Raw genomic sequence first — 24,037 nt, 5'->3', positions numbered from 1 at the left:
AAAAATAGCCTGGGTGCAGAGAGATGGTATCAGTTCCGGGTGTGCGAAGAGAGTGCCACCTGGGGGGGCAGGGGGCGGGGGGGGGTAGGCGCAGCAGTCCTGGATGTGGAAAATGAATTAATATGTCTTAAATATTCCGTGATTGGTGGTGGTGGGGTGGGGTGGGGTGGGGGGGTAGGCGGAGGCAAGAGAGGGAGGAGAAAGAGGGAGACTAATTATACGAGAGGGATGGAGAGAAGGAGGAAGAGGGGAAAAAAAGAGCTGAACTATCCATTGGTTTATGTGCAAGAAATATATATATGATGAGGTAATAGCTGATTGTGATTAACAATCGCACGTAGGAAATCCCATTTCTTGCACATAAACCAATGGATAGTTCAGTTCTTTTTTTTTAATATATATATATATATATATATATATATATATATATATATATATAATGCTGTAACCTGATTGACAGTACTGATGACAGTCACAGGTCTGTGATGTCGTATCCGTCAGCCTACAATAACAACCTATTGGCTGCATGTTTTCTCTATTCATAAACACCGTCCTCCGCCCTTCAGAGCGCAGAGAGACATAACTGAGACCTAAGCCTGGTGTTGTGTTGAGAGGTCTGGTTCTCTCCCAATCTGCAGATTAATAATACTTAAAAATCCAGGACTCAACTGAATTTAGTCACTGAAGTCAGTGAAGAAGCGGATAAAACACTTTCTTTAACAGTTTATTAGACAGTGTAGAGACAGACTAACAATGCATCCTTATTCGTGTGTGTCTGCCTTCCGGCCAACGTGTATGTGTGTTAAGCACAGAGAGGACAGTCATCTCAAACCATCCTCGCCCACTACAGAGCGTTTCCATCCAGCCTCACCTGCACTGATAAAAAAACACATCTGAAACGTGGGGGTGATAAATGGGAGGCTTCAGGACTGGGCCTCGCCCACTCACCATGATCCCCAGTACTCCAGCGACCTCCTGTCTGACCTTGGTCTCCTTTAGGAGCACTGCTGGCATCAAGGCCAGTGAATGACAACGGTGAACATTTAGCGAGGGGAACATTTTATAGTCGTGTCATAAAAAATGTCCCCATGACTCATGGAAGCCATGGGGAGTGAACTAAACCGTACATCAACCTTATAGAGCGGGCAGGACAGTTGTGTCTGTGTCTGGCTACGGAGAGGTTGTGTGTTGCACTTAAGTTGTTCGAGCAGCGATTCAAGAGGAGCGATGAGCCAGTGTATGACTTCAGAACCATGGACAGCGCCTACTGTAATTGACTGTCGTTTCAAGCGAGTGTTGGTCTCTCTGGGGCTTCATTTAAGTCACGCAAATGCAGACACAAGATCGTATTTGACAAGGTGGTCAAAACTGGTATAGTTGCACAATTTAACAATCGTTAATAACAACAGTAATGGATCTAAATTTGCCAATCCAAAACTTCCACTGTTTGGAATATACCTAACAATTGGAGTCAGTTCATTTCTCCTTAAGGAGCCAAAGTGTTGGGGACACCAGATTTTACACGACACCCAGGGAAAGAATTTAGAAATCCTGGACAAAACACAACGGGTCTTCTCCTCACCGCCACATGTTCCCCGAACATGGAGCTGGATGTCTCCAAACAAAATGAACGACTTCCATGCCTTAAACACAGTCACATGAAACACAAAGATGAACACACACACCAAGTCTAGACAAGAGGTGTGTGTGTGTGTGTGTGTGTGTGTGTGTGTGTGTGTGTGTGTGTGTGTGTGTGTAAGGTGGGGCTTACCACTAAAGCAGAGAGGTTAATAGCCAGTTGGGCTCCTGCTCGAACACAGTAACCCTTTTAGTGTGGGGTTATAAAGACTGAGGCCAGCAGTAGTCACGACACTCCTCACACACAGCTAAGAGGGATGTGCGTGCAGACTGGTGCGGGTGATGTTATCTCACACTGGGGCCAAAGAGACAAGGAGGAGAGAGGGCTCAAAGCTGGTGTACATGGTACCACCTACCCTCATGCTAATATCTTAACCAATTACACATAATGTTGAAGCTAGGGCTGAAGCTAGTTTATTAGCATATGTAAATAGTGTTGGGACGACAAACAACACCCAACTGACCAAGTGTCAAATATATTATATACAATGTATTTACATTATTTGATATACCTGCAAGCATGACAGAATCATTGTGTTGGCTCACAGTAAAAAATAAAAAATTAATCATAGATTGGATTCAAGTCTTCTGGACACATTATTTACTCACCTTAACAATTGTTTAAAATACCATCTTTCATTTAAATGACTCAAATTTACAAATTGTTCACATTCTTTGCTTATTCAGATACACAGTCAACATACGTTCCCTGACTCGGTGATTTTATGTATTCATCTATAAAGGAATACAAAGGCCCTGCATTTACCTTTTATTCCGTGTGGTCCAAGGGACATCTGGAACTTTTCTTTAGAAATAATTAGCTCTCTTACCCCAACTGAGTACAGTTGAAGTACAGTATTTACTTCGTCCGACCAAATCCCTGGATTATAATCGGGTTTCATGTGCTGTCCTGTGTGGACCCCTAATGAGATACCCATGTATATAAATATACACACCAAAACGTAACTTTTTTTTCTGAAGACTAATAAATCCTGTTGGTGTCACTGTAATTATCTGGCGACAATTGGGTGGTCTTCAGCTCCCGACCCCCTCTTGTCTTTCATCCTTAAACGCTGACTACGCTGCTCCTCTCATCCCAGAGTGCCTTTTCCTGGAGGTGGCGAGGCAACAAAAACATTTTTTCCTCGCTCGTGCCCGGTGCCTTCACACCCAGGGGGCCGCTGTATGATCAATGGATGCCCCATCGGGAGCCATCAGGGCTGGGTTAAAGGCCGTCTTCAGTGGGGCTCAATGGATCCCCGGCTGTGCAGAGAAATAGCTTCCTTGATTTTTTTGTGCCCTCTTCGTTTTCAGTCTACTGTTCTTTTGATTGCACCTCAGACTGTGTCCCTCCCCTTATCCTTCCATCTCTCCATCTCCCATCTCTCCCTCCACTCCCCGGGAAGCTGTGAAGGATAGCCATTTAGACAACACACATACGCAAACCACTGGATAATGCTGTCTGAGACCGGGAGGAGGCCTGACCAGAGGGATGGTACAATGCAAAAGGTCACTTTCACAATGGCCGTCCTGCATTTAGGACAGCAGTTACGGTGTGGAATGGATTGACTTAAAAGAGCCTCGTACATTGTTGTTTTGACTCGAGTTGGCAAGTTGGAATGATGGGACATGACATCACAGGATCACAACCAGCCGACCACTATCCTCAACACGGATAGGAGAAAATTACTATTGTAAATTGGCCTTCCCTACAAAGCTACATTTTGCCGTACCCGGGGGAAAATACAAACCTGACCCAAGAGTGTATCGAATGACAACCAGTGCTGTCTGGAAAGTACAAGGGGCTATTATGTGAAGACATGACGTGGCCACCCCTGCTGGTTCCAAACAGACAGACCCAGAGTGGAAGGCTCGCTAAATTCAGGGTCTAATGAGCACCTCGTTGAACTTGCGTCCTGTTCAAGGACAGCCTTTGATATCGGTAAATAACCCGGGATTTACGAAGCGCCATTCAGCGTCTCTGTGAGCTCCACCGCTGATATTCCCTGTCCTCATCAAGCTCACACAAAATCAAATAAAAAAATGTCCCCGGATTGCAAGATGCCAGCCTCTAATTGGCAGAGAATGAGCCCCAGGTTCGCCGGGGTAACCTTTGATGAGCCCGGTGGCTGAGCGCTCCCCGCCTAAGTGGCTTTTGAGCACACCTCTTCAGAGAGGCACCACGCAGCTGGCCTCATCCCAGGAGAGAGGGATGAGGGGCGGGGACGAGGGGCGAGACGAGAGCGAGGGAACGACATGGCCGGAGAGGAAGAGAGGGAGAGAAAGAGAGGGAGAGAAAGAAAGAGGAGGCTAACTATCTGGAACAGGGAGGTCATTAACAGAGCAGTCACACGGATCATTCCGGATGAGACACACACACGCACCTGAGAGACTGGAAGAGATGCTAATGCGGCTACGCTACAGCCCACATCTGAGGAGAGCTACGCAGGGGAGCTCACTGCAGCCATGAGACAGCACCTGGAAGAGGAAACCAACACCCGGTAGCAAGCGAGGGCCATTACCTGTCCTGCCGCATGGATCAGCATCAACAGACACACACACACACACACAGCAGGCTTAGAAATACCAGGAGTAAATAACAATACATGTGGCATAAAGAAAGGGCCTAGAACACTTGGTAGCTGCTTCTTCTTCCCCATGACACTCCCTCCCGGAGTCAGGCTCTCAGACATTGGCGTACTGGCCGTCCCTCCCCTGGATCTCTGTACTCCATGGGTGGGAGACATTTCAGCGATGGAGCTTCGAAACCCCGAGGCTCGTTAGCATGCCGCCACTATACTCGCAACAGCTTCTCGTCCTTCAAAACTCAACTCGAATCACAGCTTTTTACGTGCTGGATTCTACTGTTACAACCCCCTCTTTGGGTTGCCTCTGTCTGACGAGTCGGTCTCTTATGGAGAGAAAGAAAAGGGCCAAACAAATAAGATGTGTTTGTAGCGTGTTTGGGGGGTGCAAGGGTGTGCGCGCCGCAGCACAACAACGAATGAAACAAGGTGTCGATGCAAAAATGATTTTTATTTTACATTTCACCAAATTAGCCGACAGCAAACAAAATTACACACGGAACCAAGTTCACTCGAACGAACAGCACAAACAAAATCAGTTTGACTCTCGAGGAATATATAGGTGTGGTTTAAATGGAAGACAGACCAACAGCTGATTGGAGCAAAGTGATGAGAAATGGAGTTGATACTGCAATAACAGAGCTTTATAGGACCAAAGAACTGCAAATTCAAAACAAAAAGCTTACCATGGTACAACCTCCGTAAGTCAAATCTACTGCAAAGGCAGACCAATTACGGACAAAAGTGTTGTTGACAGAAGTTCCATCTGATCAAAAAACACACAACAAAATCTAACAAGGATTTTGTTCCATCTTCAATGCCCTCGGATGACAAATTATCCAAGGATAATCTGTCCTACCTCAATCGACTGAGTTCACAGTAAGGAAGCTAAAGTGACTAGGCAGAGAAACTGATGAAGTAATGATCTCAAAACAAGCCCAGAGCCTGGAGGTCTCTGTCTCACCTCTGTGACTTCCTCATAATTAAGTGGTGCACCTCCTCTCTGTATTAAATCACAGACATGCATTCATTCTAATCAGAGTGTGTAGTCAGGCTTGACCAGAGAGTCCCAAGGGGTCACGTGCGTGCTTGTGCGTGTGTGTGTGTTTGTGACAACAATGTGACACACACGCTCCAGCTTGGGTAGCCATGTTGAACCACGCTCTTCAGGGTTCATCGGCCCCTCTCTAGCAAACGCCCCACCGCCCCTACGCCCCCTCCATCCTTCTGTGCACCCCCTTTGATCCCCACCTCAGCGTAGCATTTTCATCAGAGCAGGTGAAAGACTTTGACCTTTGAGATTGCAGTTCTTCAGAGTGCACCTCTTAGGGCTGGTGGTTGGCCTTTAAAAAAACAAACTGGAGCTAAAATGTGGATGTTAAGAGGGCATTTACAGTGCTTTCCACCCTAAAATGTGCATGTTGAAGATTCACTTACTGCAGTGCAGCTAATGCACTACATTGAAGACAGATTACATTTGACTGTCTGTCTGTGTGCATGTAGACATGTTTGGTATACACACCGCAATCAGCAGTCACCAAAAAAAAGCCTGCCATGCAGTGAGTAAAATACCTCATTGTAGGAGAAAACAAAAAGCAGTTAGAAAAAAAGAGCGAGTCATTTTCTGGAAAATAGAGAAAGCGAGACAGAGAGGAAAGTGAAGTGTCGAGAGAGTAAGCAAGCATAGAACTCTGCCTAGTGTTGTCCAGCGGGGGTGAGGGTATCTGGAATGGCAGAACTAACTTATTTACCCCGCCACTTTCTCCCCCCCCCCCTTTTAAGGGCTCGTCGTCATCACTCCCCTCCGACACACTAACGTTCAATTCGCCTCAGACACTGACACACACACGCCTTCCTTTCAACGCAGAGACACCTTTACATGCTCTAGCCAGGGTCGTTTCAACTGATCCAAATCAGAGCCAGCCGCAGCTCATCTTTCCAAAGAGCTTTAGAAATTGGATCAACGTGGCAAAGCGGAGGAGGTCGGGAGCTCCATGTCTTTCCGGGGGGGGGGAGGGAGAACGATATACAACGTTTTTTTTTTTTTTTTTTTTTTTTAAGCTTAACTCTGTTTGAAGCCACCCATCCCCCCTCCCCACATTCTTACCTTGGACTTGAGTGCCCAGTATTCCTCTGTGCCATGCTCCACATGCCTCAGAGACGTGAAGTAGTCATAGCTGATGATCGCCGTCTACAAGAGACAAAATGAGCATTGATCAAAATCACAAGCGGTACTTTTTTTTCTTCTTTTTATCTAGTGCGTCTACTACCATGTGTTGTAACATATTTCTCTTTCCAAAACTATGGTAAGGGGTGAACGTCACTAATAAAGGCTAGACCTATGACTTTAGGGTAGAGTAAACCTAGGTGTAAACTAGTGTAAAGAACTAGTGTGCTTGGTATGGAAACCAAATTGTTTTGATTGATTTGTCACAGGAGATCAAGTATACTCACGGTGGCCGCAGCCCTCCCGAAGCGGACAAGGCTGATGTCATTGATGTCCACTGGTCTGTTGTAAAGGTAGAATCCTGAGGAGGTGAACAGTGCCGTACCAACAGTCGACAATCTCAGCAACCTTCCAGCCATGGGAGGCACTAGAGGGTGAGGAACCCCACACATGTTTAATACCATTGCTGCGGTCAGGTATAACCCAAGTGCCACAAACTAAACTGTAGTAGCATCTACACAAAATTCACATTCACATAATACAAATCCTTAATCTTCCATACTCCTTATTCTGCCTTGCCCCAGTTCCCACCATCTCTACACACACGCACAAGCACAAACCCAATTTACGCCAAAGCTGATGTACACTCAGTACAATTTAACAATGAAAGCTTTGTTATTCGTCGTGTTCAGGTAAATCACTCCTCATTACCCAACAACGTTCAACTCGATTTCCATGTATTCACAGTGAACAGTGATAATACTCAAACTGTGGTAAATGCTGTCATGTACTTCATACACATGTCTATGATGTACTTGACGTGACCCCACATATTTTGGTCATGTGACCGGAAGAATCAAATTAATGTAGCTGGTATAGCAAATAACTACGTTCGGATAACACTGACCATGTATCCATTTGAATGGTCTAAAAAAGCGGTTGTATAACAGGATACTTTTGGGTAACTGTTGGTAAGGTGTCATGAATTGCCAATATTATGTAATAGGTTTTGTAACATTCAGAACGGTGATTGGCTAGAGCTAGCTACAGTAGGGTGGTTGGCTTGAACTATTTGGTTTTGTACTAGCAAGAACAACACTGCAACAATCAGATATTAAATCCGATTAAATGTCTCCTGAGCATGATACATAGTCAGTGAAAAACATCAGCTAAAAATCCATTGTTTGTGAGAATTGACAATATGAAAATTACCTTAATAATGTGTGAAAGTCCACACGCTGTCATTTACTCGCCGGCTTCTCTTTTCGACCTCTCAACTCGGTGTCCTTTTTGTGTTTCCGAAAAAGCCCTGCGCTTAGCATTCTGGGTATAGTAGTCTTTGATCCACATAAACAAAATTCACAGACTTAAATACGCTTTATTGCAAAATTTGACACATCAAACCAATTTGTTGTTGAATTCGTAACTAATCCTAAACAAATAATACAAATATGGTTAACATATTTTGAGTCAGCATTGTTAAAATACTAGGGATGGTAAGATTTATCGGTATGACATCATGGGCCTATAGTAGACAACTATAGAAAGCAACTCTGGTGTGGGTTTTTGGCATCAATGAATTAGAGGAACCTTGTCACATCAAATCAAAGATAAAGAAATAATTAAATAAATAATCAATGAACCCTGCAAATGACATACAGTAATAGATAAGGATCAAATCAAATCAAATGTATTTGTATAGCCCTTTTTACACGCAAGCATGTCACAAGGGCATCACATACGCCCATAGAACTGCCCCTCAACCAACCTTCAAGGATATGAGTTGTTACAATGCACACAGCAAATTAAGGCCAGTATACAGTTTTGGATATGTAAATGAATACTTAGAAATCAAAGCCTGTCTACAATCCCCACTGCTGTTGCAGTGTTTTAGAGTCCCAGGCTCAGCCCTCGCCCCACTCAGGGGGACTCCACCCTGACATGTTTTGCCTGGGTCATAATTGTTCATGCTGTAAGGCCAAAATATCATCACTATTAACCACTTAATTATATAATTTGTTTAATATTGGATGATGGTATGACGTCATTCTACTGCAGCTGTTGTTGGAACCGGAGACAGTGAATGGCATTACATTTACCAAACAAACTGCCCTGGATTTAAGTAAACCTTGCCTGTTTTTAATAATGTTGTCTAAGACTACTTGTAGACATCCATCTACTCATGTCTTTTTAGAATTTGTTAAAAGGTTCACTTCAGAGAAAATGCTCTGACCTATGAATTTATTAAATTAATGATTAATATATCTGCATGTTATTCTTGGACTGTAGTCTTCAGAGGAAGCCAAGGAGCTACAAACTACAAGTCAGCCGGGTCTTGACAGTGAAACAAGCCCTACCAAGGACCTGTCAGGAACCAATCACAACGTGGAGGAGGGCACACCCTAAAACCAGACTGATCAATCAAGAAAGAAGTCGGTGTTCGCAGAAAGCAAACAGATAGAAGCAGAAAGAAAATAACATTATTGTATGTTGTGGACCCACTGGATAATCAGTCAAAATAAATGAAACAGTATGTCTCATATCAGCAGAAGTGAGAAGGAGCATGAAACCTCACAGAAGACAGACCCCATCCAGCATCAACTTGGATGATAAATGACATATTTAATTCCTTGGATTTCTGAGACTAGAGATGGTTGGATGTATTTAGATAATTTATAGTTTTAAATATGACTTTCAGATCACAATGCTTTCCTTTTGGTTATCAGTTATGGTAGATACTTCAACGTGGCATACAGGGTACCAGGGTACAATGACTGCCATGCAAAGCTCTACAATCCTACACCTTATAAAATATGTTACCTATGATTATATGGCCTCTCATAAACATGCAACCCATCAACTTTGTGGATGATTAACTGTGGGTTGGTTCCATAAACTGAGAATTGTCCTCCACCTGTTGTGAATTGTGACCCACCAAAGCAGAACAGTATAGTTAAAGTTGTGACCACTAGTGGCTTTTCTCACCATTTAAGATAGACAGTATTTTATCCACCCATTAAATATGAGGTAAACTCTTCTTTTCCAGGACCATGTGGTCTGCTCCCTGGGGGTGAACTTTGCTGGTTGAGTCAAAGTTTTGTAAGTATTAGCACAGAGGGCTTCACAGTTGCCCACATATTGGCACTTATTAGCAATTTACATTTTCAAAGAAGACAAGGAAAAACATCCAAGATTACTGAAAAAAAATTGAAGACCTTGGGAAGATCAATTCAGTGAGTGATTCTCTCCTCCAGAGATGCTACGTGTGGTCCCACCGCTCAAGACCGCCCGGTCCCAACACAAGCTCTTCTCCTGTCTGGCCCCCCAGTGGTGGAATCAACTCCCAACCTCCATCAGAGACACTGACTGTCTCTCCACCTTCAAGAAAAGGCTCAAGACGCATTTGTTCCGGGAGTACAACGGTACTTAGGAATGGTTTGCTGGACCCGATGTTAGTTTCCTCAAGGATCACAATGACTCTTGCTTAGAGGCTTGTTGCTCTTGTTGGTTAGTGGTAACTGATTTAAATTGTTGTACTCGCTGTGAAATATTTTATTTTACTGTTACTTGCTTTTCCACAGGTACACTTGCACTTATAGCAATTCATGTTGTTTAATTGTAACTTGTTTAACTAAATGCTCTTATGGTTCTTCCCTTTGGCACTTATTTTGGTTGTTCACAATGTGTGCTTCATGTTTTGTCTACCCGCAATGTTTTGGGGCTATGTTGTTGTTATTATCAGTGACCTATGCACTTTGTAAAGCTCTCTCTTGGAAGTAGCTTTGGATAAAAGCATCTGCTAAATGAATAAATGTAAATGTGTTTTTCTTGTCAACATCTCTATATTTGCTATGAAGTTTTGGAAACGTTCCTGGCAAAGCAGCACTCCACTATATTGGTAAGACCATCTACATCTCTGTCCATCCATCCATTCTTCCTTCCATACATCCATCCAACTTAGGCTTGACAGATGCTATGTGGCAGACTCAGACAAATGGTGAGAGAACATTAGATTTTTCATCATAGTTTAGTTTTCATCATAGAAAACACAGTTAATAGTTCAATTAGTTAACAATTATTTAACTATAGCAATAGTTATTTCACTTCTGCTTATTGTTGACAGTCAGCACATACGTTGTGCAGAGACACAAGAAAGGAAGTGAAGGAAAAACAAAACCAATTCCTCTGTTCCTCATCCAGAGCATCTACAAGGTTCCAGAGGGTCTGAAGCTCATCTCTGACATCATCAGAGAGGGACTGGAGATAGAAGTCAACATGTTGATGGCAACATCGCCAGCGAGGTCTTTTTATTTCTTGCTAAAAGATCAACAAAATCGTCAAAATTCAAGGCCTTTGCCCTCGTTCACTCAAACCTTAATACATTGTAGCAGGTTAAGGGGTGTGGGGTTTCCACAACATAAACCTTAATAAAACCTCGGCGCACACACAGTCCAATTTCCATGCATAAGACTCTTTAATTGGTCACAAACACCCTTTTATAAGCATCCCACAATCAATTAACCTCGCAACAAAACACAGCGTGTCTCGTTGAAGCAGGAAGTCCCTACATGGCCCGGGGGTGGATCCAACCAGATACCTGCCCTCAACCACCCCTCACCTCCCCTCACTTCTCCCTGCCGTCTGCCACAACACCTGTATTGCTAATCTCTCATCTGATATTGTGGCCCTAAAATGCATTCACCAGCTATAGTGTAAAAAAAGGATTGAAACATCTATTTCGCACAGTTTTGAAGTGGCTCTGTGAATAATGCTAGCTCTACTGCACTGGTGGGTCTGAATTAGTCTGAACTGATGTAGTTCGTGCCCCTCAACAAGTCCTCAACATTTGATCCATATATTCTAGCAACTGGAAAATGGGACTTATATTTGTGAAACACATCATTTTTGGGGTTAAGAGTTTGGATTCCATTCATTATGTTTTAAGGATGTACAAAAAGAAGATGATTGGAAAAATGTATTATGAAATTACTAATTTCAGACTCTACATTTAGGAGAACCACAAGGGGGTCCAAGCTTGTTGTCACAGGGGCACTAGATCACCCGCTTCCATCCGTTACTATAATACAATGATATTGAAATTATATAATACATATTAAAAACAATATTTTTATGAAGCATCTTAAACATTTGGCTTTAACATTTATTCAGTTTATAGACTGAAACATTGGACAAGCATTTTGTTACAGAATCGCTATGATTGAATCCTATTCAGCATTATTTAAAGCCAAGTTTTGAATATAAGTAGGGGTCCATATCAGACAGGAGGCATCTCATAATAGAACATGACTCATCTCCTTTCCTCAGGACCATGTCGATGGTGGCCCGTGCCCTCTGTGCCCTCCGTGTCTCCACCTTCACTTCATCTCTCTCAACATCGTTGATCACCCTCTCCTGCAGAAGTCCATCCAGCAGACTATCCAGGACAGGCTTGGACACTCGTTCCACAAACGACTGTCTTGCACAACGCAGCTGCAGAAGCTCTGCAGAGCCAGAAGGTCTGGACATCTGGGAGGCATAGCCAGAGCTCCTCAGAGACAGGACACTAGGTCTACCACCTCCCCACTCTGTAGAGAAACACAGCAGGTCAGACCAGCTACTGGGCTGGTTAGATTCCTACTCAGGGACCACATCTATGGAACATTAAACTGACTGAGGGACAGACAGGCAAACCTAAAAACAGACAGACACAGGCAGGTAAAGCATCTAGACAGACAGGCAGACAGGCAGACAGGCAGACAGGCATCTTACTCTCAGGTCTCTGCAGTGATCCAGCCTCAGATCCAGCCTCAGGTATCCAACCAGAATCCCAGTCTGTCTCAGCTCTGCTGTCTCCACTCACTGCACAACAACATACAAATAACCAAACAGGCTCAAGTATGATGAAGTGTAACATCCCCAGAGAGGAGCTACACCATGGGTGAGGGCCGGTCTTTCGCAACCAAGTATCGTTTATGAAACGAAAGACATTGTCTCTCTTGTAACATGTTCAAGTGTTAAAGGCAAAGCACGGCTCACTGAAGAGAAGACCAGGACACACAACGACTTATGTTCTTTTGTTACGTTCAACATCAAATTCATGTATGCGTCAACCTCCGTTTGTCTGAAAGAGTCTATATTGTACACGTCCCAAGACCACTGACTCTTTGTGAATGTTACAATATCTTGTGAGATGTCTGTTGGAGTATGTTGTATGTTGCTTTGAATAAAAGTGTTAAATAAATGCAATATATATGTATTTATTTAAAATGAAAATGTAACATATGGAATATTAAAATAATGGGTGTTGAAATGGTTCTATTTACAATTACCGGTAGTTAAGTAGCAGAGCAGCAGTGAGTGTAAATAGCAAGATACTCACAGAATGGAGGGAGGTTTATGCTGTTGACTTTTGTCACAGGCAGTGGTGATGTCTGATACTCTTCAAAACTCCAGTTAATTTCTTTTTTGACATCCACCTCAGGGTAAAACACATCTCCACTGTTTGCTGCCACCATCTCCTCCACCTTGTCCAGCAGCTCAGTGACCTGAGTGTTATCAGCCCTGTTCTTATTGTTGAGGACATGATACCTGTTCCCACATTTCTCAACAAGCCACTGGAGGACCTTCCCTTCTGTCTCAATGTGCTGCTCAATGGTTGTGTCTCCCAGACAGTCCCCATGAGTGAACAGCACTATAGTGTGACTCCAGACTCTCTCACTGAGAAGCTGCAGGTGTCCTTCTACAGAACTGGCTTCTTCCTCTTTGAATGAGTAATCCAAGTCTATAACCAAGAGGATAGTGTGTGGTCCTGTAGGACACAGAGACACACTGTGTACTATCTCCTGTTTAACCGGGTTAGAAGTCCACTCTACAAGGAAATACTTCCACCATCCTGGAGTGTCGACCACAGTGACCTGCCTCCCTGCTACTTCTCCCTGTCTCTTCACACACTGACCAGCTGTCCTCAGGTCAAACTCCTCTCTGCCCAGGATGGTGTTTCCTGATGAACTCTTCCCTGCATATCTCCCCCCCAGCAGCACAATCCTCATCTCTGAGAGATGGAGGGAGTCACCTGTCAGAGATAGAGAGAGAGGAATTGAGTTGAGACAGATAGGAATTTTCAGAAAGAGTACATTCACCAAAATATTCCTTACGATGTATAAATGCTATTGTGTAGCTTTATATAATATTATCGTATTACTCTATAACCAAATTCAATACTTCACGGTGTTATTACATTAACACTTGATGGGATACATCACATATATTGACAGTGCATCAGGGTTGGGTCACAAACTACTTGTCATTTGGGGACTATAAGGGCAACTGTATACTTTATGTCAGCAGACTTCAACCCTGGTCTTCTGGTCTCACTGCCCTGCATGTTTGAGATGTTTCAGTCTTCCAACACACCCGATTCAGATGATTCTGCAGATACTGATAACCACCCAATCATTTGAATCAGGTTTGTTGGTAGAGGGAAACAACTAAAACATGTCAGCCGGAGGGCCCTGATGACAAGGGTTTAAGACCATTGCTTTTTGTACCAGGTTGTAGGACAAATCATTGCAGGCATAGTGAAATACTTTCACACCCTCCATGACTTCAGGTCTTAATGACACTGCACACTGTCTCATCATTTATAGACAAACATGTTGCATGGGTTACAGAAATAACTTACTGATGAATGTTCTGTGGATCTCTCTCTGCTTCTTCACCTTAGCCTCCCTCTGTTTCGCCTGCGTTTCTTTTGCTCTTCTCCACACCTTTAGTTTGGCCAAGATCTGGCTGTCCATCTCATAGTGACGTCCTCTGTTTGCTGCCACCATCTCCTCCACCTTGTCTAACAGCTCAGTGACCTGAGTGTCATCAGCCCTGTTCTTATTGTTGAGGACATGATACCTGTTCCCACATTTCTCAACAAGCCACTGGAGGACCTTCCCTTCGGTCTCAATGTGCTGCTCAATGGTTGTGTCTCCCAGACAGTCCCCACGAGTGAACAGCACTATAGTGTGACTCCAGACTCTCTCACTGAGAAGCTGCAGGTGTCCCTCTACGGATCTTCTCTCTTCCTCTCTGAATCAGACACTCAACTCTATAACCAGGAGAACAGTGTGTGGTCCTGGAGGACACAGAGACACACTGTGTACTATCTCCTGTTTAACCAGCTCAGTAGTACTCTCTACAGGGAAATTCCTCCACCATCCTGGAGTGTCGACCACAGTGACCTGCCTCCCTGCTACTTCTCCCTGTCTCTTCACACACTGAGTAGCTGTCCTCAGGTCAAACTCCTCTCTGCCCAGGATGGTGTTTCCTGATGAACTTTTCCCTACAAGTCTCCCCCCCAGCAGCACAATCCTCATCTCTGAGAGATGGAGGGAGTCACCTGTCAGAGGGGGAGAGAGAAAGGGAGGGAGGAAACGATAGATAAATGAGAGATGAAGTGAGATAGAGAAACAGGACACAGGAAGTTGAGGGCAAAAGAGAGACTGCATTTTCTTTGTGATGTTCCCAGTGATCTGAGTGTAAAGTTTGTGTTAAGTGAAGCATGTGTGTGCTATTGTAATATTGTGAGTTGCAGAAATGTTCTCTATTCATAAATGTGCTTCAATCTACAATTTACAAAGTATACATGCTATATGCACATTATTATCAACAATAAATAAACTGATGTTTTCTCATACTATCAACCGTCTCAAAATATCCAGCATACTGTATCACATAGCTTAATAACTCCATGACTCTGGGTGGACACTGATATTAACTCACCCGTTAGTGATCTGAGAGTCTCTCTCTGTTCCTGCACCTTCATCAGCCTCTGTTGTGCTCTCTCTTCCTCTGCCCTCCGCCTCTCCTCCATCTTCTCCAGGATCTCTCTGTCCATCTCATAGTGACCTCCTCTGTTTCCTGCCACCATCTCCTCCACCTTGTCCAACAGCTCAGTGACCTGAGTGTCATCACCCCTGTTCTTATTGTTGAGGACATGATACCTGTTCCCACATTTCTCAACAAGCCACTGGAGGACCTTCCCTTCTGTCTCCATGTACTGCTCAATGGTTGTGTCTCCCAGACAGTCCCCACGAGTGAACAGCACTATAGTGTGACTCCAGACTCTCTCACTGAGAAGCTGCAGGTGTTCCTCTACTGATCTTCTGTGTTCCTCTCTGAATGACTTACTCAAGTCTATAACCAGGAGGATAGTGTGTGGTCCTGGAGGACACAGAGACACACTGTGTACTATCTCCTGTTTAACCAGCTCAGTAGTGCTCTCTACAGGGAAATTCCTCCACCATCCTGGAGTGTCGACCACATTGACCTGCCTCCCTGCGACTTCTCCCTGTCTCTTCACACACTGAGCAGCTGTCCTCAGGTCAAACTCCTCTCTGCCCAGGATGGTGTTTCCTGATGAACTCTTCCCTGCACATCTCCCCCCCAGCAGCACAATTCTCAGCTCTGAGAGATGGAGGGAGTCACCTGACAGAGAGAGGGGTGGGATGTTAGGATAATGTATTTATCAAGTAATGCACAGAGTCGTTGGATTCAAAGAAAGTACAATAGTTTAATGCTTGCCGGCAAGGAGACAAAATCTGATCGCAATACAAAGTTTGTCTGCTAGCATGTTATGCCAGCTTATTTTAGGAACACTGCACTAAAGAGTCATTGGTTCATACACAGGCATGTAACTGTCACACAACTTCATGCTGTCGGCACCGCCCCTACATAGATCTCTACATGTCTCCCTGCGTAGATCTCGGGCGCGTGCGTATGTGTGTGCGTCTTTATGACATCAACCCTGATTAAAACACAACAGCAGAATTTCCGGTCCTGATGCCGTAAAAACTCTGGAGCTTCACAAGGCTAGGTGTCAAGCAAGTGGTCACCAGACCTCGCGTCTCCATCTAGCCCTTGTCAAGTATGTCTTTGAAACAAACAAACCCCCAACATCTTGTAGTCTTAGTCAGTAACAAATGCTCACCCATCCCCCAGGGTAATAAGAGAAGCTTAGAGTTTGTTTAGGGGGGCTCTCTTATCTACTGACAAAAAATGTTAAGCACCAGTATTATTCAGTATAAAACTTTACATTCTTACATTTCTCCGATGTGGGAAGAGACAAAGAGGGAGAAAGAGAAAAGGGGCAGAAAAAGAGAGAAACGAGAAAACAGAGAGAAAAAGAGCGAGACAGTGAATTCACTGTTAATTAACATATTTTCGTACTGAAACATTTAAATGAAGACTGCTCACCTGAAGCCATTGTTGTTGCTCCTCAACTTAGTTTCCTTCTCCTCTTTTTACTCCTGGAGAGAACGGAGTAAGGTCTATAAATATATACTTTAAAAAAAACTTGCCAATAGAAGCCATGTTAAGGTGGTGCCAAGCTGACCTACTTGTGTACTTGGAATAGGTTAAATACAAAATCTTCAATTATAGGCTAGGTAAGAGCAAACATCTTTTACCGTGTCTATATTGTATTATTGACGTTTTTAGGCTATTGATTGGTTAATCTGGCTAACATTTAATAACATTTTCAATCAACTTTTAACTTACATATATCCACACCGCACAGTCTAGCCAAGCAGATGACTAAGGAAAGGTGACGGTGTCTGAAGTAAAAGAGAAAGTAGACCCAAGTTTAGGCGAGAACAGTGCAGAGTACAGTACAGAAGTACAGAGTTCACACTATCAGATGGCACACCTGAGATGGTGCAATGAAAACTTTCAAACATTACACTTCCCTGTTGATGAACAAACATTTACATTTACAGTACATTTATTCAGCAGACGCTCTTATCCAGAGCGACTTACAGTGAGTACAAGGACATTCCTCTGAGGCAAGTAGGGTGAAGTGCCTTGCCCAAGGACCAGTGGCAATTCTAGACAAGGGGGGGGGGGGGGGCAGTGTTTAATCAGAGGAGCTCATAAAAAAACTGAAACAAATTATATTTAAACATTTAATATTTTAATTTAGCTTTACATCAAAATCATACAAATGGCTCTGGCTCTCCCTCTTACAGCTCCTCAGCTCTCTCAATACCTTGATATGTTTCTCTCACTTTTTCATTTACTGGGGCATAAAATGCTGCAATGTCCATTCCTTGTTTCATGATGACTAGGCCTACTCGAAGAAGAAAAACAATGTACTGATTTTATTTATTTTTTCCAGTCAGCTCAGGGGGGCCACGGGGGGGGGGGGGCAGGGACATTTACAGGGGCACTGGTCCCTGTAGGCCCCCGTATAGAACCGCCCCTGCCAAGGACACAACGTAATTTGGCACGGCATGAATCAAAATGGCAACCTTCAGATTACTAGCCCCTGACCACTTACCACCTGACTCCCCCAGAAACCATGTTTTTGTACTGAAACACGGACATGAAGACTACTTACCAGAAGCCATTGTTGTTTCCTCCCCTTCACTGTTTCCTTCTATTTTTACTGAAATACTGCATAGTTCACGTGTCGCGGAGCGCACGGCGACGGTGCGCCGGTCTGCGTCACCGGAATTCTAAGACGCACCTGTTTTGAGTTGGGACTAATTAGGACGGCTATTTAAGCCGAGATGTTTCCGACTTTGTTGTGGAGTCTTATTCTTGTTTCATGTTAATGGCCGTGTGGCGTCTGACCTTTGTTTTGTGAACCCCTGTTTATTTCGAGTAAAGACCTTGTGCGCTTTCATTCAAAAGACGCTCACTCCTTGCCTGCTTTATCATATCATGAAGCCATGAAGATGAAGAAAATTACTTTCCTTCTCCTCTCAATACTCTTTGAGAGAACGGAGTAAGGTCTGAGGTGACAGAAAAAGTAGGCCCAAGTTTATGCGAGAACAGTAACAAGAATTGCAATAACTGCAGTAGTAGAATTTTCTCTCAACGTACTGATGTTGGGACAAGTAGGTTATGAACAATTGCAGTCTGTATTTGATGAATTGTAACTCTACTCACCACGTTTTATTCCACTGAATGCTTTCTCTGTCTCTGTGGAGAAAAACAAGCCATATTTTTTGCTGACTAAAACCCATGTAGGCTATGTATCTTCAGAGTGGGAGCCTCACTCTTTGTCCTCCTTCAGGTAGACAAATACCAAATGTCCCTCCTCCGCTGAGTCTCTCGCTTTCAACTTTAAATCTCTTTTCGTGATTACTTTTCCCAAACCTTCCAAAACATCAGCAGTACCATTACGCTGTAGGCTAAGTGTTAAATGTCTCACCACCCACCCAAACACAAGTCAAATATGCACCAGAAACATTATAGCATTTATCCTAATTGCTTTAGGGAATTGAGTAGGATTGTGAATGAAGGTTTTGCGGAGCAGCATCTTGATTCAGGCAGTCTCCTCAGCAGGTTGTAGCCCGTAACACATTAGGCTACATTGCATGGATATACTCTCAGATTACAATTAGCCTACAGTTAAAACCTCTTCCTTGCAAAGATTGGCTGCAGTAGTGAGTTTTTACTTCTTTCTTGATTATTCTGTGGTTTCAGAATGATTCTCTCTCACACACACACACATAATAATCTTCCCCTTTCATCAAGCAGGTAGACCATGAAGTAAGGGAGTGATGGGATGTGAAATGACAAGTTCAGAGAGTGAGTCCGGTGTATCTCCACAATGACCCTGCTAACGTTTTTAACACTAGCATTTCCGGCTCCCACTTGAATTGTGTGCAATGCTCAACAAACACTTGGCACACAAGGCTGGACAAACTACAGGTACCTGTTTATTTGTTGCGGATGAAGCATGATATTACAAAACAATGCACTTGGTTTGTATACATATTAGAAAAGGACCAAGTGGTATGTATAATCCACTGATAGTATTGTATTGCAGTATTGTAGGATCAATACAATACAGGATATTTTGAGCTAGCTAGAGGCAAGAACTATGACATCCCTGAACATGAGTGCAGTAATGACATCATAAAGCTGGTTGCCATAGTAATGCTTGGTGATGAGAAGAACATCATTCTAACATTTACATCTGGCAAAATGTGTTTTGCATTGCTAAGACTCAATCCGTTTATGGTTTGACCAAAAGCAAACAAAAGACTGAAGTATGATTACAGATGAAATCCAGGTGAGGAACTTTTTCTTTTTTATTACAAAAATAGTCTTTATAAATAAAATGTTTAGGGGCACTGTCTGTCCACTTAGCACTTCATTCACAAAAGTGTTGTCAGGTGTTAAGGTTGCCGATGAATAGATAGAGATTAGGTAGCAAAATTATATTGATAAGATAAATTGATCCTTTGTGTACAGCAAGAAGTATTTGCAATAGTAAAGTACCCATGTCTGTGCAGAAATGAGAGGGTGTAATCATGAAACCTTTAGCCTGGGGTCTTTGTGAGTAGGCGTCCATACTTTTGACCTGCTTGTGAGGGGTGCTGCAGTGTCAGCCTGACAAGGGCCTCAGACCTTGTTGGTGAGGGTGGAGGCCTACATGAAGACATGGAGCATGGAACATGTTGTAGCCTCAAGGTTGACATTGTGTGTTTTTTTGTTTGCAGACAGGGTGTTTTGATACATCTACAGTATGCCTCAACCCTTGTTGTACTGAAAAATGTGTATCATTTGGTTTCTTTTGTATTTTATGTCTTTTTATCCCCCTGTAGTTCAGTTGCACTTACGTCTTTAGTCTTTGATATATCATTTCGTTTTTGATCAGTTATACTTATTTATACTTTAGTATTTTGTATACATTCATGGCTTGAGCATCATGTTCAGATGTAGCCTTTTGTTTTGTAAAAGTGCAAAAGAGACATTCGTTGTCTAAATTTGTTGAAGAGAGACCCATTTTCTGTTAGTAAGTGGTAAAAATCTATTTTTGGGGTTGAACTAAGTGCAAGTTGTTTTACATTAATGACATGTTAGGCTAAATGTCTTTAACGCGTCTTAAACATGCCATTCCTGTTATAAAATTCTGAGAGCTTCAAATTTCAACAATGTGGAAGTTGGCAAACTTTAGGGACATACAAGAATGTTTACTTGTTGTCATGGAGAAGAACACTGATGACAGAATGTCTCTGTGATGTCAGAATAAGGCCTAAGCAAATGCTGGCTGTATCACGGTGGTTGAGTGGTTACAACTATGTTTAGAGGTTCTAGTTTGGCTGATGTTGAGCTGTTTTATACACTGTATATGATGCCGCTTAAAACGACAAAGGTGGGAGAGAGTAATCCAAATCTAACTGTTGATACCTTTGAGAGATATGAGAGATTTAAGAGATTGATAATATAATGTTATCCGACGAAGCAAAAGTGCTGTGTGCATGAGTATCGTAGCTCATGAACAAAGAGAAAATTGGGAGATTAAGGTATAAAAAAGGATAACAGGAATGAGAGAATGAGTTACAAAGAAGGGAAAGACCGTCAAACTAAATGTGACTCGTTTTTTGATGCCTCCCACAATCTCTGACTTCTCTCCCATTCACTCCACAGTAAAGGAGAATGAGTTTCACAACTCAAATGGAGGCATGGAGGGAGTGCAATGATGATTGCCTTCGTGAAAAGGCCCTGGAGGACAGGAAATGGATGGCAAAAAAGATATCCAGCTTGAAACGTGACCTCTTGACCGAGCTGGAGAGCCAGATGACCGATCTCCAAACAGAGTGGAGGATGAACAACAACGTTCTGAGAAACAAGGTCTTTACTTGTGAACACTGGCTTTCACCTTAAGACATTTCTTTTGGTTTCACTTTCTTTTAAGTGTTTATTACCATTTTTACCAACTTATTGTTTATCCACTGTATCAAAGGTCAATGAGATGCTTCAATCGGACATTCCAGACAGAAAAGGGATCCTTGAAACCCTGAGAGACTTTGAACGAATCTGGGATGAGAAGATCATAAAAAGAAAAGGGACCACTGAAGGGATCGAGGCTTCGAAACAGAATGGCGACAGTAGAGATGAGAAGTCCGAGGGAAACAAAGTAGACAGGAGAGTAGAAGGTGGTGAGACGATGAAAGTGTCCTGTGGCTGCGGTTGTCAAGGCAATGGGGGTGGGAAGAAACAAAACAGATGCCAAAAGATAAGGATGGAGGAGGAGATGTTTTGGTGGAGGAGGGTGGAGCTGCAGAACATCCAAGCACAAGAGGAGAAACGCGAGAGAGTGAACCTTCAAAGACAACGGCAGAAGGAGGACAAGAAAAGAGAAGAAGAAATGAAAAAGAGAGAGAAGGAACAGTTGGAGAACGAGCAAAGGCTGATGGAGGAAGAAAAAAGGATCACAGGAATGAGAGAGAAAGTGTTACAAGCCCAGGAGAGAGTGATAGACAACAAACGAGAAGAATGTGAACGCAAGATAAATAAGGTCAACAAAATAGTGATGGAGGCAAGGGCTCAGGTGGATGAGGCAAAAAAAAGAGAAAGAGATTTGCAAAGAAAGGCGAAAGAGATTGCTGACAAGCGAGAGGAATGTGACCGCACAGTGGATCAAGTCAATAAAAAAGTGTTGGAACTGAGAGCACAATCTAAGAGAGCAAAAAAGCAAATAACTTTACTGGAAGGACAAAGTGTGAAGGTAATTGATAACTTTACAACTAGTTCATGAGATGTGTAATAGCATTCAGAATGAGTGGTCGAACACAACACATAGCCTTGTGCAGTATTTTATTTGAGGAATAGTATATTATATTATTTGTGTAATAGTATATTTGGAATCAGCCACTGAGCCTGATTCAGTGTAGTTGTTTGGCTGTAACTCTCTCTTTCTCTCTAAACACAGAAAGCAGATGAGGGGAAAAACCAAAGTGAAGAAAACATGCATCCCCGGGAAGGGAGGCAGAAAGAGGAGTATGGAACAGAGAGGCTTGGAGAGACCAAACGGGTAGGAAGAGAAGGAAGGAAGGACAGCAAGATGAGGACAAACAAGGAACCAGGGAGCTTTGGTGATGACGCGCCTCAGAAAGAAAGAGAAGGGAAAGGAGAGAAAACCGATACGAAGGCGACAAAAAGGAGGGAGGAGAATGCAAGAAAATCAAAAAATGCACTGAGGAGGCAGTGGGAAGAAAAGAGATCACGCATAGAGTTGGACATTAAGAAGACGCAGGAGGAAGAGAGACTTCTAAAAAAGTCAGAGGCCAAGAACAGGGAGGAAGAGAGACTGCTAAAAGAGTCAGAGGCCAAGGTGAAACAGAGAGCGCACAAGGAGAAATTACTGAAAGAATCAGAGAGCAAGCATGGAGAGGAAGAGAGACTTCTAAAAGAGTCAGAGGCCAAGAAGGAGGAGGAAGAGAGACTGCTAAAAGAGTCAGAGGCCAAGAAGAGGGAGGAAGAGAGACTTCTAAAAGAGTCAGAGGCCAAGAAGGGGGAGGAAGAGAGACTGCTAAAAGAGTCAGAGGCCAAGAAGAGGGAGGAAGAGAGACTTCTAAAAGAGTCAGAGGCCAAGGTGAAGCAAAGAGCGCACAAGGAGAAATTGCTGAAAGAATCGTGGGCCAAGAAGAGAGAGGCAGAGAGACTTCTAAAAGAATCAGAGGCCAAGAAGGAGGCAGAGAGACTGCTAAAAGAATCAGAGGCCAAGAAGAAGGAGGCAGAGAGACTGCTAAAAGAATCAGAGGCCAAGAAGGAGGCAGAGAGACTGCTAAAAGAGTCAGAGGCCAAGGTGAAGCAAAGAGCGCACACAGAGAAATTGCTGAAAGAATCTTGGGCCAAAAAAAGAGAGGCAGAGAGACTGCTAAAAGAATCAGAGGCCAAGAAGAAGGAGGAAGAGAGACTTCTAAAAGAGTCAGAGGCCAAGAAGAGGAAGGAAGAGAGACTACTAAAAGAGTCAGAGGCCAAGAAGAGGGAGGAAGACAGACTTCTAAAAGAGTCAGAGGCCAAGGTGAAGCAAAGAGCGCACACAGAGAAATTGCTGAAAGAATCTTGGGCCAAGAAGAGAGAGGCAGAGAGACTGCTAAAAGAATCAGAGGCCAAGAAGAGGGAGGAAGAGGAGGAACAAAGGCTTCATGTGGAGGCCAAGAGAAAGGAGGAGGAAAACAGGAAGAAAGAGTTTGAAACCAAACTGCAGAAGGCAAATGAGGAAGGGGAAAGGCTATTACAGCAATGGGAACAAGAAAAAGCCAAACGGCTGGCTTTTGAGGAAGAAATTAGGAAAAGAAAGGAAAATGAGCAAAAGAAAGACTTGGAGACCAAAAAAGCAAGGGAGGAAGAGGAGAAGAAAAGGTCCAAATACCAACAGAATGAAGATATGACAAAGAAAGCTGATGAGGTGAGAAGGAAGAAGAAAGAGGAAAAAGACTTAAGGAAAACTTGTAAGGCTGAAAGACCGAGGGAAGAGGAGAGGAAACTGCCAGCACAGCAACAGAATACATTGGTTCCCCTAAGGAAGAAAACGAAGGAAGAGGAGGAGACGGCAAACAGGGAAAGAAGAGAGGTTGAGGAAGCCTTGAAACATCCAAACAGGGCTCAGCTCGAACGATTACTGAAAAGGGAACAAGCAAAAATCGACCTTATTATTGAGAAGAGAAGGTTGGCGGGATTAGGGGGGGGGGGAGAGCAGTACAGTCCTGAAGAAACCAAATCCCCCTCGATGTACAATTTTCGATAAAGATCCAGAGCTACTGCTGAGCTCTGAGGAGGAAACAGATGGTGAATTTGATAGACAAGGGAAGGAAGAACAAAGCCAAATAGACATGGGAGGAAAAAAGATTGAGGAAAA

The 24,037-nt window shown here is 43.4% G+C and overlaps 1 protein-coding gene and 1 pseudogene across 2 annotated transcripts in view; both read right to left on the bottom strand.

Annotated features, from left to right (window-relative positions):
• The window catches only part of adck1 (aarF domain containing kinase 1), a 63,726-nt gene extending 55,649 nt beyond the window's left edge, over nt 1-8,077 (bottom strand). Inside the window, exons 1-3 of one of the 2 annotated variants that reach the window (XM_047015431.1) lie at nt 7,603-8,077; nt 6,678-6,817; nt 6,331-6,414 (exon numbers count right to left, since the gene is read on the bottom strand). In XM_047015431.1, the coding sequence (XP_046871387.1) occupies nt 6,331-6,414; nt 6,678-6,809 (216 nt within the window). In that variant the 5' untranslated portion in view covers nt 6,810-6,817; nt 7,603-8,077. The remainder of the gene's footprint in view (nt 1-6,330; nt 6,415-6,677; nt 6,818-7,602) is intronic. The other variant, XM_047015440.1, reaches the window with a different exon arrangement.
• Nucleotides 8,078-11,625: 3,548 nt separating this feature from the next.
• Nucleotides 11,626-15,555, bottom strand: LOC124489141 (annotated as a pseudogene).
• Nucleotides 15,556-24,037: the final 8,482 nt, after the last annotated feature.

Source organism: Hypomesus transpacificus, chromosome 3, assembly GCF_021917145.1.
Source record: "Hypomesus transpacificus isolate Combined female chromosome 3, fHypTra1, whole genome shotgun sequence".
NCBI classification, from domain to species: domain Eukaryota; kingdom Metazoa; phylum Chordata; class Actinopteri; order Osmeriformes; family Osmeridae; genus Hypomesus; species Hypomesus transpacificus.
This window is presented reverse-complemented; position numbering and strand designations above follow the sequence as displayed.